This window comes from Eleutherodactylus coqui, chromosome 5 (assembly GCF_035609145.1).
Source record: "Eleutherodactylus coqui strain aEleCoq1 chromosome 5, aEleCoq1.hap1, whole genome shotgun sequence".
NCBI lineage: Eukaryota > Metazoa > Chordata > Amphibia > Anura > Eleutherodactylidae > Eleutherodactylus > Eleutherodactylus coqui.
The window spans coordinates 37,547,429-37,564,360 of record NC_089841.1 but is presented as its reverse complement, the minus strand read 5'-3'; the positions used below and the strand labels follow the sequence as shown (position 1 = coordinate 37,564,360).

At 43.5% G+C, this 16,932-nt stretch overlaps 2 protein-coding genes across 2 annotated transcripts in view; both read left to right on the top strand.

The window, feature by feature from the left end:
- The window catches only part of LOC136628740 (zinc finger protein 585A-like), a 406,543-nt gene that overhangs the window by 67,214 nt on the left and 322,397 nt on the right, over positions 1-16,932 (top strand). Inside the window, exons 2-3 of the mRNA XM_066604842.1 lie at positions 1,921-2,021; positions 2,149-2,328. Of these exons, the coding sequence (XP_066460939.1) occupies positions 1,965-2,021; positions 2,149-2,328 (237 nt within the window). The 5' untranslated portion in view covers positions 1,921-1,964. The remainder of the gene's footprint in view (positions 1-1,920; positions 2,022-2,148; positions 2,329-16,932) is intronic.
- The window catches only part of LOC136629198 (zinc finger protein 84-like), a 119,186-nt gene that overhangs the window by 94,053 nt on the left and 8,201 nt on the right, over positions 1-16,932 (top strand). The gene's annotated exons all lie outside the window — the stretch shown is intronic.

Genomic DNA, 16,932 nt, shown 5'->3' with positions numbered 1-16,932 from the left:
CTGTGAGGTAAATGAAAGCTGCGCTGTGATTGGTGTTATACTGTGAGGTAAATGAAAGCTGCGCTGTGATTGGTGTTATACTGTGAGGTAAATGAAAGCTGTGCTGTGATTGGTGTTATACTGTGAGGTACATGAAAGCTGTGCTGTGATTGGTGTTATACTGTGAGGTAAATGAAAGCTGCTCTGTGATTGGTGTTATACTGTGAGGTAAATGAAAGCTGTGCTGTGATTGGTGTTATACTGTGAGGTAAATGAAAGCTGAGCTGTGATTGGTGTTATACTGTGAGGTAAATGAAAGCTGCTCTGTGATTGGTGTTATACTGTGAGGTAAATGAAAGCTGTGCTGTGATTGGTGTTATACTGTGAGGCAAATGAGAGCTGTGCTGTGATTGGTGTTATACTGTGAGGTAAATGAAAGCTGTGCTGTGATTGGTGTTATACTGTGAGGTAAATGAAAGCTGCGCTGTGATTGGTGTTATACTGTGAGGTAAATGAGAGCTGTGCTGTGATTGGTGTTATACTGTGAGGTAAATGAAAGCTGTGCTGTGATTGGTGTTATACTGTGAGGTAAATGAAATCTGTGCTGTGATTGGTGTTATACTGTGAGGTAAATGAAAGCTGTGCTGTGATTGGTGTTATACTGTGAGGTAAATGAAAGCTGCTCTGTGATTGGTGTTATACTGTTATACGACTTTTTGATCGCTTTTTATTGCATTTTTTCTGGGAGACAGGGTAACTATAAAAGTGCATTTCTGGCGTTCTTTATTTTTTTTTTCAGACGACGTTCACCGTGCGGGAAAAATAAAGCACTACTTTGATAGATCGGACTTTTACGGACGCGGCGATACCAAATTATGTATTATTTAGATTTTTTAATAATAGATATGGCAAAGGGGGGTGATTTAAACTTTTACAACTTTTTTTTTTTCAATTAAAAAAAACTTTATTGATTTTTGATTTACATTACTTTGAAGTCCCCCTGGGGGACTTTAAGATGCGATGCTTTGATCGCTCCTGCAGTATGACGTAATGCTATAGCATTACGTCATACTGCTTTTTGACAGGCAGTCTATCAAGCCACCCTGTGTGGATGGCTTGATAGGCAGTCTGTTAAGGCAGCCCTGGGGCCTTTCATTAGGCCCCCGACTGCCATGACACCTGCACGGCTCCCCCGATCTCACCGCGGGGGGGGGGGGGGGGCCGTGCGAGACTCCCGAACGATCAGAATTGACAGCGGCATTTAAACGGTTAATAGCTGCGATCGGGCGCGCGGCCACTCGCGGCTATTGCCCGCGGGTGTCAGCTGTTATAAACAGGTGACGCCTGCACTGTATGAAGAGAGGTTGCATCGCAACCTCTTTTCATACATACCCCGCGGCCACAGGACGTACCGGTACGTCCTTGGTCGTGAATGGGTTAAAATTGAGGAATAGGTGGCTGAACTATATATATTGCTAGGCAGGCTGTGAGGGCAATTGTCTTTAGCATCTAATATATTCACAAAGCATGCAGGATGCACGGGGTCTCAGTTAATAGAGGTGCTATACATATAAGCAGCCATGTTATAATCTCCCAGTAAACTGCTATGCTGATTATGAATCCATCACAGTTGTGACAGAGGCTAGAGATGTGAGAGAGGTCTCTGTCAGACCACAAAGGACGGCCTCAACTACTAGCTACCTATAATCATGTTTGCATAGTAGAGCCATCCTCAAACCTAATCTAAAAAAGCTGTAACACATGTCCTTCCAACATGTTTCGCCACACAGGCTTTATCAAGGTCTTCAGGTAGGCTATAGTGAAGGCAGCGCTGCGCTGACAGATTTTATAGAGAGAGGGTGGAATCGTTAGATGTCTAGCTAATGTGAGATGTTAATGGTGATTTTTGTGGTTTTACTATTGCTTCATATTTCTATTCAGGTGCCTGCACTATAGGCTCAAGGATAGAAAAGGACAGGAACAAGATGGTGGAGAGTGTATTAAATCTCACCCTAGAGATAATCTTCCAGCTTACTGGGGAGGTGAGAGATTCTGATGATGTCACATTACATCATTCTTATCTATAGTAATAACAGATGATGTCACTGGAGAGGTGATGGACTCTGGAAATGTCTGTAGTGATATTTATTACTGTCTCCCCATATACAGGATTACATTGTAGTGAAGAAGACATCTAGTAATCTTTGTCAGGCTCCAGTATATGGAAGATGCGGAAGAACCCTGAGCCCAATCATGGGGCCCCCACCTCACCCCCTGATACATGAGGACATCAATGTACAGAAGATTCTAGAACTCACCAACAAAATTATTGAGCTGCTGACTGGAGAGGTGACGCTGCAGGGAATGCTGGGACATTATACAGTAACAGCACTGGAGGCTTCTGGGTAATGACTGTATATTGTGTTGTCAGGTTCCTATAAGGTGTCAGGATGTTGCTGTCTATTTCTCCATGGAGGAGTGGGAGTATTTAGAAGGACACAAGGATCTGTACAAGGAGGCCATGATGGAGATCCGCCAGCCGCTCCCATCACCAGGTAATAGACAGGACTAAATACACGGGGACTTTATTATCTGTATGTAAAGAATGACTTCAGTGTCTGTCTGTGTTTCCTCCAGTTCCATCCAGTAAGAGAAGCCCACCAGAGAGATGTCCCCGTCCTCTTCTTCTACAGGACCACCAGGTAGATGGAGATGCCCCTCTGATCTGTAGAAGGCTGTGAAGCTCTTGTCTTTAGTCTTTATTATACACTCATCGTGGAAAAAAAAAAAATCCAGCCCGTGGAAAAAGTTGGCATTTTGCTGCAAAACTCGGCATGCAGTTACATCTCAGGCAGATATACACATGATTAGAGCTGTGGCGTGATTAGATGATCAATCTTTCCACCTGAGCCTCTAAAAGTGGTTTCAACCTCAGTTTATACAAATGCTCTCAGAGGCTACTTGTGTGTAGTGGATCTGTTTTTCCGCTTGTGTAGAGCTTGTTGGCCACTAGATGCCTCTATGACACAATCAAAAAGATTTTGACCAGTTAACAGTTTGAGAGGGGGCACATTATTGGAATGCCAGAATCTGGATTGTCTTATCGACAAATTTTCCACCACCTGGGTCGTTCTAACTAGACTGCTATGACCAGTGAATGTCTAAGGATGCACACAAGGCGGCCGGCTCAGGACGCCCTAAACTGACCACAAATAGAGAGGATCTTCTGATCAATCAGCAAGCACAAGTAGCTTCTACTGTTTTGTTTTCCACCATCCAAAGACAGGTGGCTCCATCGTTACAGGCCCCTGTGTCTGTCGGAACCATTTTCTGGTGCTTGGCTGAAGAACATTTGGTATAAATGTGACCATTAATTATATCTCCTTTGACCAAATAGGATTGTGTCTATAAACACATTTGTTTTTGAGGAGGTTCAAAAAAGAGAAAATAGATTAATAAATGGAATGAAGGGACTGGAATATCCAGAAAGACTATCAAAATTGGGATTATTCACCCTGGAAAAAAGACGGCTAAGTGACAATCAAATAACTATGTATAAATACATGAGGGGGACATTAGAGGACAATACAAAGATCTTTCCCATGATTGGTTTATACCCAGGACAGCGACGGTAACAAGAGGGAATCCTCTTCGTAAAGAAGAAAACAGGTTTCATCACCAACATAGAAGGGGGTTCTTTACTGTAAGAGCAGTGAGGCTGTGGAACTCTCTGCCTGAGGACGAGATAATGGCAAAATCCATAGAGGAGTTTAGCAGGGGACTAGATGTTTATCTAGAGCGCTATGATATTACAAATATAGATATTAGGTAACCAGCGGGTTTGTTGATCTCAAATGTTCATCCAGGGATTACTCTGGCTGCCATTATGGAATCAGGAAGGATTTTTTCCTCCAAATAAGCTAAATTGGCTCGTTGGAGGTTTTTTTTTGCCTTACTCTGGACCAACAAGAGGGATGGGGGAGTTGAAACAGGCTGAACTAGATGGACATTGTATTCATTCAGCATAACATACTATGTTACATTTATCTCATTATATATATATATATATATATATATATAAGCTTCTAGACCTACAGCTATGTGGCTCAGATAACTACTCCTGTCAGGTCATATTTGGTCATCATGATGAAAAATGATCTGCTGACTTTCACAATATTTGTCTCCCAGCTTTTGTATCAGGATGAAGATCTGACCGATATTAATACTACAGATACAAATGTGAGGGGCGATCAGCGGGGTAAAAAGGAGATTCCTACAGGTAACCGCCCAGGTGAGTAGTAACCACTAAATACAGCAGAGAGGAGTCACAGATTCTCCTCAGTCAGCGGCTGCAGATATGTTATTATGTGGTCTGTGGGATTATTGGGGATGACAGCTCCTGCAGTCTGGGCCCCTTCCTCCCAACTGAGACTGCAAGGAGCCCCAGTCATCAGGGCACTAGGACTACTGGTCTCCAGTAATTTGACCATTTTGGATGATCCTCATTTTAAGAATTATACACAAATGATCGTTCATGATGGCCGATAGAAGACTGTCTGCCAAACGTTATCTCTCAGGTTGGATTTTTTCAGCTTTTCTTAGCGAACTCAAGATTTGCAATAGACTAAGTGTAGCATGACCAGACACATACAGCTTATCATCTGTCACTTTGCACAAGACAGTTTGCGCAGTTTAATCTGACATGCTGATGGTCAGACAGTTCATATGAATGATCGGACCTACAATTAATTGGATCCGTTGTGGCCAATCCTTATCTCATGTATGACCAATGTAACAACTAGTCACACTTACAGTTTTAACACCGCTAATCCATCTCACACTAGCGGGTTACTGCACTAATGGGTTACATCTCAGTGTGGCTATGATATTTGTGTAGTGCGGCCACCAGTCACACTCAGGCTAGTTAGTTTAAGGGATCGCCATCTACTGGCTGCCTGCAGCTTGGACAACATTTATGGGCTGATAGATTCCTTTAACAGCTGACCAGCTTATTTTACATAAGTGCCACAGAAATCACTATACTGAATAGTCAACAAGGCTTGGAAAGACAAATAAGTTATAAGGAGGCGCCTTGATGCTTTTGATATAACATGTTATATTATGTTAGCATGAGGAAAATATAAATGAGTGTTTAACTCACCTGGTGTCAGCCGAGGATACCTTGCAAAAAGGCACCTCGCTGACACCGCAATCCAAGTCCACTTCTAAAACAGTCTTTATTCCATCCAACCTTCGTCGGAGAGCAGCAGGACGATCCAAATAAGCTGCATCGGGTAACCGGGGCTTAATTCAAATAAACCACGAGGAAGAAAAAGCGACTGTCCGCGCTCCTAGGGATATCAGACTCTGATCCGGGATAATAAATTCCTTTTTTTGAATTGGAAATACATACAGGGATCTGCGAGCAACGCGTTTCAGTAGATACAACTACCTTTCTCAAGCTCATTACAATTACGACTAACACACAACATAAATAGACACTGAACATGTTCACGAAATTAACACAGCTACTTACCACGTAGCTGCATGATTAAAAGGGGGCGTGATGGCAGCCTCCCAGGTAACTCTATACGTAATCCAGGTAGAACACTAGGAACGCCCTTCAGCGATCCGTGTACTTCAACAAAACTTTATTTGGATCACTGCGGGACAGCAATCTCTCTCCAACAAATGTGTACACCCGCTAAACGCTCGGTTATAAAAATTAAAATTTCATTAACCCCTTAATGACGCGGGCATTTTTCTTTTTCCATTTTCGTTTTTTCCTCCCCCCTTTAAAAAAATCATAACTCCTTTATTTATCCATCCACGTCGCTGTATGAGGGCTTGTTTTTTGCGGGACGAGTTGTATTTTTCAATGGTGCTATTTAAAGTACCATATAATGTACTGAAAAACTTTTAAAAAATTTTAAGTGGAGTAAAATGAAAAAAAAAACGACATTTTGCCATCTTTTAGTGCGTCTTGCTTCTACGGCGCACAAATGGCAACAAAAACGACATGATAACTTTATTCTATGGGTCGGTACGATTACTACGATGCCAAACTTGTATAGGTTTATTTTACTATACTCCTCTTTTTTTTTTTTAAAGACATAAAATTTTTTTCAATTATTTTCTGCGGTCATTTTGTGCGCGCAATAACTTTTTTATTTTTCCGTCGACATAGTTGAGCAAGGTTTCATTTTTTGCGGGATGTCCTGTAGTTTCTGATAGTACCATTTTGGAATACATACGACTTTTTGATCGCTTTTTATTGCGTTTTTTCTGGGAAACAGGGTAACTAAAAAAATGCATTTCTGGCGTTCTTCATTTTTTTTTTCGGACGACGTTCACCGTGCGGGAAAAATTATGTGGTACTTTGATAGTTCGGACTTTTACGGACGCGGTGATACCAAATACATATTTTTAATTTATTATTTAGATTTTTTAATAATAGATATGGCAAAAGGGGGGTGATTTAAACTTTTACAACTTTTTTTTTTTTTTCAATAAAAAAAAACTTTATTGATTCTTTTTTTTACTTTACTTTGAAGTCCCCCTGGGGGACTTTAAGATGCGATGCTTTGATCGCTCCTGCAGTATGACGTAATGCTATAGCATTACGTCATACTGCTTTTTGACAGGCAGCCTATGAAGCCACCCCACGGGGACGGCTTGATAGGCAGTCTGCTAAGGCAGGCCTGGGGCCTTTCATTAGGCCCCCGGCTGCCATGACACATGCACGGCTCTCCCGATCTCACCGCGGGGGGGCCGTGCGGGACCCCCGAACATCGTTCGGGGGATTTAAATGCCGCTGTCAGAATTGACAGCGGCATTTAAATGGTTAATAGCCGCGATCGGCCCGCGCGGCCGCTCGCGGCTATTGCCCGCGGATGTCAGCTGTTATAAACAGCTGATGCCCGCACTGTATGAAGAGAGGTTGCATCGCAACCTCTCTTCATACATACCCCGACGCTCCATGACGTACCAGGTACGTCATTGGTCGTTAAGGGGTTAAACATCCTTAAGATAACACTATTCACAAGATAAAACGAGTGAATAAACTTTGCATAATTAAATTATCTACAAACAACTTCATTTATCTTCCGAATCAGCATGAATGGATTATACGTCTCATAAATATAAATTACATAAAACGGCACTTCTCTACATATTCAATACCATTGACATCAATTAAAATTTATATTATATAATATTATGTAAATGATATATATATCAATACTCCTCTAAATCTATATTTAATATTAATCATCATCTAAAACTAGATAAAATTTATATGAAAAATAATTAGTCCCCCAATAATATGTGAATATATATAAAAACGGTACTACTCAATATCTATATTAATAATGGTCTAATTACTCCTCACCCATATAGATATTGAGGAGTGCCGTTTTTATATATATTCACATATTATTGGGGGACTAATTATTTTTCATATAAATTTTATCTAGTTTTAGATGATGATTAATATTAAATATAGATTTAGAGGAGTATTGATATATATATCATTTACATAATATTATATAATATAAATTTTAATTGATGTCAATGGTATTGAATATGTAGAGAAGTGCCGTTTTATGTAATTTATATTTATGAGACGTATAATCCATTCATGCTGATTCGGAAGATAAATGAAGTTGTTTGTAGATAATTTAATTATGCAAAGTTTATTCACTCGTTTTATCTTGTGAATAGTGTTATCTTAAGGATGTTTAATGAAATTTTAATTTTTATAACCGAGCGTTTAGCGGGTGTACACATTTGTTGAAGAGAGATTGCTGTCCCGCAGTGATCCAAATAAAGTTTTGTTGAAGTACACGGATCGCTGAAGGGCGTTCCCAGTGTTCTACCTGGATTACGTATAGAGTTACCTGGGAGGCTGCCACCACGCCCCCTTTTAATCATGCAGCTACGTGGTAAGTAGCTGTGTTAATTTCGTGAACATGTTCAGTGTCTATTTATGTTGTGTGTTAGTCGTAATTGTAATGAGCTTGAGAAAGGTAGTTGTATCTACTGAAACGCGTTGCTCGCAGATCCCTGTACGTATTTCCAATAAAAAAAAAAGGAATTTATTATCCCGGATCAGAGTCTGATATCCCTAGGAGCGCGGACAGTCGCTTTTTCTTCCTCAAGGCTTGGAAAGAGAGATTATACCACAAGGGAAAGTAGAGCAAGAAGTCACGAAGGCAAAACCCTCTTGAATCCAGAATCTAACTTTTATGAGGAAAATTAAAATCTGCAAACTCCTTCTAAAAACCACCTCTGAAAATGATCAAGAACCCAATAAGGGAAGGACCTCTCCTACCCTCTTATTTCCCTATTCCTGCCTTTATTATGCAGAGTTACTCCTACTGTTCATCTACTTCCAATGGAACAATTGAGAGCTACCGGTTATTTACCCCCACCAATCTGATGTTAATGATCTATGCTGAGGATAGGTCATCAGTACAAAAAAAACTGGAAATCCTCTCTAAGGGTGACTACCTCGCTACCACAGCTCTCGTTAATTTCAATGAGAGCCATGCCTGCAGTTACCAGAATCGGACACTACATGGGAGGTCCGCACGTAGGCTTCCGCTCTGACTTTTGTTATTTTGGCGCTGACAGCTTGCCACCCACACAGCTGATCGGTCGGGGTCCCAAGCGACAGGCCCCAGCTGATTAACTATTGATGACCTATCCTGATGATAGGTCATCGATAGTATTTTTGATTGGAAAACCCCTTTAACACTGAGTGCTGTGTGGGTAAAAAGTGACTGGTTCTTCCATCATGACAATGCAACTGCCCATAAAGCACGGAGTGTTACGCTATAGCTATTGGAAAGCAGGGTTGCAAAAACGATAACAAAAAAATGGCTAGTTATTAAAGGGATATTCCAAGACCAAAGTTCAATTCCAAAATAGTAATAAATCATCCCACAGTGCTATAGAAAATCCATCCATTACCTTCCCTCTGCTTTTTCTGCTCTCCTCTTCCTTCTGCAGCATCTGCTGCACTTTGTTGTTGTTTACATTAATACTTCCTGTTCAGTCTTCCTGTGCTTCTGTACATCTCCCATAATTCCCTGGGCTGCATCTTTACTTGTTCACTCTTTTTTCCCTGCCCACACATAGCTCATGAATACTAAACCCCACCCACTAAACCAACAATGATCATTTAGCTGCTCTCATTGTTTCACAAGAGGTAGACCCTGTATCACTGTCACCAGCTATAGCTGCGATTGTGATATACTTTCCTACAAGAGAACCATCCTAGTGTGCCGTGCCGCATCATGCTGTGAAATCCTGTGGCTGCAGTCCACTGCACCTTGTATTTATAACAGGGCAGTCTTTTTGGCAGCTTCTCCTTATCCTCCAACTAATTTTGTCATTTAGTTCACCTGCTTTTTCAGAAAATGAAACACCCCTCGACTCCATGTCCCCTTTCATCTCCTTATCAAACCAGCAGCTTTCCAGATATATATATATATATATATATATATATATTAGCTGATATACCCGGCTTCGCCCGAGTTAATTTGGTACTGGTGTTTATCTGGTGTTCACACGAAAAATCTTATGAAGTTGTGGTTACTTTAGAGATACCGAGGAAAAAAATATTTTCACCATTTTGCATGGTTCTTTGCGTTACCCAGGAAACACCACGTGGAGGCAACCATGCGACGTTTTCCTTTATATAAAATAAAAACAGGAAGTGAGAGAATTAGATTACATACATAAAATTTGGACGCTAATTCTTTTGCGCTTAGAATTGAATAATTGAGTTGGGACCCATTAAGTTTTCCTATTTATGACATAATCAATGCCTGTGCCAAATTTCAAGTTTCTATGACATTGGGAAGTGAGAGAATTAGATTCTGTACATAAACTTTGGACGCTAATTCTTTTGCGCTTAGGAAAAAAATATATTCACCATTTTGCATGGTTCTTTGCGTTACCCAGGAAACACCACGTGGGGGTAACCATGCGACGTTTCCTTTATATAAAACTAGCTGATATACCCGGCTTCGCCCGAGTTAATTTGGTACTGGTGTTTATCTGGTGTTCACAAAAATCTTATGAAGTCGTAGTTACTTTAGAGATACCGGGAAAAAAATATGTTCACCATTTTGTATGGTTCTTTGCATTACCCAGGAAACACCACGTGGAGGCAACCATGCGACGTTTCCTTTATACAAAATGACATCAGGAAGTGAGAAAATTAGATTATGTACATAAAATGTGGACGCTAATTCTTTTGCGCTTAGAACTGAATAATTGAGTTGAGAACCATTAACTTTTCCAATTTATGACATAATCAATGCCTGTGCCAAATTTCAAGTTTCTATGACCCAAGAAGTGAGAGAATTAGATTTCGTACTTAAAGTGTGGATGCTAATTCTTTTGCGCTTAGAATTGAATAATCGAGTTGGGACCCATTAGCTTTCCTATTTATGACATAATCAATGCTCGTGCCAAATTTCAAGTTTTTATGACATCGGGAAGTGAGAGAATTAGATTCCGTACATAAAATTTGGACGCTAATTCTTTTGCGCATAGAATTGAATAATCAAGTTGGGACCCATTAACTTTTCCTATTTATGACATAATAATCAATGCTTGTGCAAAATTTCAAGTGAGAGAATTAGATTACGTGCGTAAAATTTGGATGGTAATTCTTTTGTGCATAGAATTGAATAATCGAGTTTGGACCTATTAACTTTTCCTATTTACGACATAATAATCTATGCTCGTGCCAAATTTTAAGTGAGAGAATTAAATTACGTACGTAAAATTTGGATGCTAATTCTTTTGCGCTTAGAATTGAACAATCGAGTTGGGACCCATTAGTTTTTGCTATTTATGACATAATCGATGCCCGTGCCAAATTTCACATTTCTATGACACGGTGAAGTGAGAGAATTACATTCCGTACGCAAAATTTGGATGCTAATTCTTTTGTGCTTAGAATTGAATAATTTAGTTGGGACCCATTAGCTTTTCCTATTTATGACATAATCAATGCTCGTGCCAAATTTCAAGTTTCTATGACATCGGGAAGTGAGAGATTTAGATTCTGTGCCTAAAATTTTGATGCTAATTATTTTGCACTTAGAATTGAATAATCGAGTTGGGACCCATTAACTTTTCCTATATATGACATAATTACTGCCCGTGCCAAATTTCAAATTTCTATAAGATCGAAAGTGAGAGAATTAGATTACATACGTAAAATTTGGACGCTAATTCTTTCACACTTAGAATTGTATAATTGAGCTGGGACCCATTAGCTTTTCCTATTTATGACATAATCAATGCTCGTTCCAAATTTCTTGTTTTTTTAAAAAAACTCCTTTGTTGGGCTACCTCTGACCGTCTGCATTTGACAGGGTGTCTGGTGGGAGTTGTAGTGCATCAGTATTACACAGCTAGGCCTGTTTGCAGCCTTCCTTACAATTTTTTTCTGGCTGGAGTTTGCGTTACAATACCGCTCTCAGCGTGAAAGTGTATGCAAATAATTCCATAATTATTTACATGGGTCTGTGTCTGCAGCGAATTTGACGCACAGCGTACGGCCAACACAGCCACTGATAGAGGGAAAGTGATATACACACTATATAGCCTGTATTCTTTTAAAAAAAATAAAATAAAAGCTCCTTCGTTGGGCTACCTCTGACCGTCTGCATTTTACTGGGTGTCTGGTGGGAGTTTTAGTGCATCACTGTTGCACAGCTAGGCCTGTTTGCAGCCTTCCATATTCTTTGTTTCTGGCTGGAATTAGCGTTACAATACCGCTCTCAGCGTGAAAGTGTACGCAAATAATTCCATAATTATTTACACCGGTCTGTGTCTGTTCTATTCGTAATCCACCATGCTGAGGGGTAGGGGTAGAGGTCGAGGACGTGGACGTGGACGCGGGCGAGAACACGGAGGTCCAAGTGAGGGTGTGGGCACAGGCCGAGTTCCTGGTCCAGGTGAATCACAGCCGGCTGCTGCGGGATTAGGAGAGAGGCAAGTTTCTGGGGTCCCCAGCTTCTTATCACAATTTATGGGTCCACATGGTAGACCTTTAATACAAACAGAGCAGTGTGAGCAGGTCCTGTCATGGATGGCTGAAAATGCATCCAGCAATGTATCGACCACCTAGTCTTCTACGCAGTCCACTGCTGCAACTCTGAATCCTCTGGCTGCTGCTCCTCCTTCCTCCCAGCCTCCTCACTCCATGAAAATGACACATTCTGATGAGCAGGCAGACTCCCAGGAACTGTTCTCGGGTCCCTGCCATGAGTTGGAAAAAATGGTTCCTCTCTCACCTGAGGAGTTTGTCGTGACCGATGCCCAACCTTTGGAAAGTTCCCGGGGTCTGTGTTAAGGATCTGGGCACTTCCGGCAACTGTCTCAAGAGCTTCCAGTGGCTGAGGAGGATGATGATGATGAGACACAGTTGTCTATCAGTGAGGTAGTAGTAAGGGCAGTAGGTCTGAGGGGGAAGCACACAGAGGATTCGGAGGAAAAGCAGCTGAACGATGAGGTGACTGACCCCACCTGGTTTGCTAAGCCTACTGAGGACAGGGCTTCAGTGGGGGAGGCAAGGGCAGCAGCAGCACACGTTGGAAGAGGCAGTGGAGTGGCCAGGGGTAGAGGCAGGGCCAGAGCGAAGAATCCCCCCGACTGTTTTGCAAAGCACCCCCTCGCGCCAAGCCTCCGTGCAGAGGCCCAGGTGTTTCAAAGTGTGGATGTTTTTCAGTGAGAGCGCGGATCACCGACGAACAGTGGTGTCGCACCAAGATCAGTCGGGGAGCCACCACTACCAGCCTCACCAACACCAGCATGCGCAGGCATATGATGGCCAAGCACCCCACAAGGTGGGACGAAGGCCGTTCACGGCCTCCGGGTCACACCACTGCCTCTTTCGCTGTGCCCCAACCTGCCACTCAGATCCAACCCCCCTCTCAGGACACAGGCACGAGCGCCTCCCAGCCTGCACCCACACCCTCACTTCAGCTGTCCTCGACCCCATCCAGCAATGTCTCTCAGCGCAGCGTTCAGCTGTCGCTAGTGCAAGCGTTGGAGCAAAAGCGCAAATATGCCACCACGCACCCGCACGCTCAAGCTTTAAACGTGCACATTGCCATACTAATCAGCCTAGAGATGCTGCCATACAGGCTTGTGGAAATGGAGGCTTTCAAAAACATGATGGTGGCGGCGGTCCCACGGTACTCGGTCCCCAGTCGCCACTATTTTTCCCGGAGTGCCGTCCCAGCCCTACACCAGCAGGTCTCCCGCAACATCAATCATGCCCTCACCAATGCGGTTACTAGGAAGGTCCACTTAACCACGGACACGTGGACAAGTACTGGCGGGCAGGGCCATTATATCTCCCTGACGGCACATTGGGTGAATTTGGTGGAGGCTGGGACAGAGTCAGAGCCTGGGCCCGCTCACGTCCTACCCACACCCACCCTACCTCGGTGCTGGTATCTGCGGCGGTCTATGCCACCTCTTCTAAACCCTCCCCCTCCTCCTCCTGCTACACAACCTCTACCTATCTATTAAGAAATGTGAGCAGCACGTCGCCAGCAGTCGGTGTGGCACGGAGCGGTAGCACAGCCGTGGGCAAGCGTCAGCAGGCCGTGCTGAAACTACTCAGCTGACAGAGCAGACCGACCTCTGGCTTTTGACGCTGAGCCTCCAACTGGGCATGGTCGTGTGTGACAACGGCCGTAACCTGGTGGCGGCTCTGCAGCTCGGCAGCCTCACACATATGCCATGCCTGGCCCACATCTTCAATCTGGTGGTTCAGCGGTTTCTTAAAAACTACCCACAATTGTCTGACCTGCTCGGCAAGGTGCGCCGCGTCTGCGCACATTTACGCAAGTCCACCACGGACGCTGCCACCGTGAGGACCCTGCAACATCGGTTTAATCTGCCAGAGCACTGTCTGCTGTACGACGTACCCACACAGTGGAATTCTACGCTGCACATGTTGGCCAGGCTCTATGAGCATATGGGCAGCGTAGAGCAATAGTGGAATACCAATTCCAACATGGGCGGCGTAGTGGTAGTCAGCCTCCCCAATTCTTTACCGAGGAGTGAGCCTGGATGGCAGACATCTGCCAGGTCCTCGAAAACTTTGAGGAGTCTACCCAGATGGTGAGTGGCGACATTGCAATCATTAGCGTAACCATCCCGCTGCTATGGCTGCTGAGGAGTTCGCTGCAAGGCATAAAAAGCCGACGCTTTGCGATTGGAACAGGAGACGGGGGCTGACAGTATATCGCTTGATAGTCAGACCACCCTCATGTCTATATCTCAGTGCGTTTTGGAGGAGGGGGAGGAGCAGGAGAAGGAGGGGGAAGAGACAGCCAGGCACACTGCAGAGGGTACCCATGCTGCTTGCCTCTCATCTGTTCAGCGTGTATGGCCTGTGGAGGAGGAGGAGGATCCTGAAAGGCATCTTCCTAGTGAGGACAGCCATGTGTTGCGTACTGGCACCCTGGCACACATGGCTGACTTCATGTTAGGCTGCCTTTCTCGTGACCCTCACGTTAGACGCATTCTGGCCAACACAGGTTACTGGGTGTACACCCTTCTCGACCCACGTTACAAGGAGAACCTTTCCACTCTCATTCCCGAAGAGGAAAGGGGTACGAGAGTGATGCAATACCACAGGGCCCTGTGATGCTAAAGTACCCATCTGACAGCGCTAGTGGCAAAAGGCGCAGTTCCGAGGGCCAAGTAGCAGGGGAAGCGCGCAGATCAGGCAGCATGTTCAGCGCAGGCAGGGGAACACTCTCCAAGGCCTTTGCCAGCTTTATGGCTCCCCAGCAAGACTGCATCACCACTCCCCAGTTGAGGCTGAGTCGGAGGGAGCACTGTAAAAAGATGGTGAGGGAGTACATAGCCAATCGTACCACCGTCCTCTGTGATGCCTCTGCTCCATTCAACTATTGGGTGTCAAAGCTGGACACGTGGCATGAACTTGCGCTGTATGCCTGGAGTTGCTGGCTTGCCCTGCCGCTAGCGTCTTGTCAGAGAGGGTGCTTAGTGCAGCTGGGGGAATCATTACGGATAAGTGTACCCGCTTGTCAACTGCCAGTGCCGACATGCTTACACTCATAAAGATGAACAAAGCCTGGATTTCCCCAGACTTCTCTTCTCCACCGGCAGAGAGCAGCGGAACCTAAAGATTCTTTTTGCTGCATCCGCAGATAAAAGCATTCTTCTCCAGCACCGGAAAAAAAGGGGCATTTAGGTTTGTCAATCTGTCTCTGATATTAGTCGTCCTCCTCCTACTCCTCCTCCTGAAACATCTTGTCATCACGCTGAACTGCCAATTTTACTGCAGCCCAAAAGGCTCATCTAACAATTTTTTTTCAAATTTTTCAAAGTTTCAAAAGTATTGATACTTTAACATGAACCAATTTCTTGAACACGGCTGCCTCTAGGCTGTGTTATAAATTAAGCAACAGTGAGCTGTAGCTTTAAACAAATGTTTATAGGTTCCACCTACCCTCTCGGTAGAGCAATTTTTCAGGGGTACATTGGTACTCTTGGTACACTAATTTTTCTGTCCCTCGCCTATACTGTTAACTAACAAATTGGTACCACAATTTTCAGGCGTTCCCCTATACTCTTGCTACAGAAATGTTACAGGGGTCTGCCTATACTGCTGCTACATAAATGTTACTGGGGTCTGCTTAAACGTCTGCTACATACATGTTACATGGATCTGCCTATACTTCTGCCACATTAATGTTACTGGGATCTGCCTATACTTCTGCCACATTAATGTTACAGGGGTGTGCCTATACTTCTGCCACATTAATGTTACAGGGGTCTCCCTTTACTGCTGCTACAGAAATGTTACTGAGGTCTGTCTATACTGTTACTACATAAATGTTACTGGGGTCTGGCTATACTTCTGCTACAAAATTGTTACAGGGGTCTGGCTATACTTCTGCTACAAAAGTGTTACAGGGGTCTGCCTATACTGCTGCTACATAAATGTTACTGGGGTCTGCCTAAACTTTAGCTACATACATGTTACTGGGGTCTGCCTATACTGCTGCTACAAAAATGTTACAGGGGTCTGCCTATACTGCTGCTACATAAATGTTACTGGGGTCTGCCTAAACTTCGGCTATATAAATGTTACAGGGGTCTGCCTATACTGCTGCTACAAAAATGTTACAGGGGTCTTCCTATACTGCTGCTACAAAAATGTTACAGGGGTCTGCATATACTGCTGCTACAAAAATGTTACAGGGGTCTGCCTATACTGCTGCTACAGAAATGTTACTGGGGTCTGTCTATACTGTTACTACAGAAATGTTACTGGGGTCTGCCTATACTTCTGCCAAATTAATGTTACAGGGGTCTGCCTATACTGCTGCTACAAAAACTGCAAGACAAAAAAAAGGAAAACTCCTCAGCGCTCACACCAATATATGCATGTAGGTATAGATGAAGAAAGGATGGAACTTACTCGATGGAGGCGCCTATAGCCCAGGCGCCTCCCAATCCAGGATTCACTTATCGCACGGAGATGAAAGCCAGCGGCAGCGGAGGTATTTTCACAACTTTTATTATGTGCAATGGAGATATACACAACGCGTTTCGGTCTGGAGGCCTTTTTCAAGTGTACAAACTACTTCAAAATTTGCAATTATATAGGGATTACCTGAGAGATGTCATCACATCTCACATCTCTCAGGTAATCCCTATATAATTGCAAATTTTGAAGTAGTTTGTACACTTGAAAAAGGCCTCCAGGCCGAAACGCGTTGTGTATATCTCCATTGCACATAATAAAGGTTGTGAAAATACCTCCGCTGCCGCTGGCTTTCATCTCCGTGCGATAAGCGAATCCTGGATTGGGAGGCGCCTGGGCTATAGGCGCCTCCATCGAGTAAGTTCCATCCTTTCTTCATCTATACCTACATG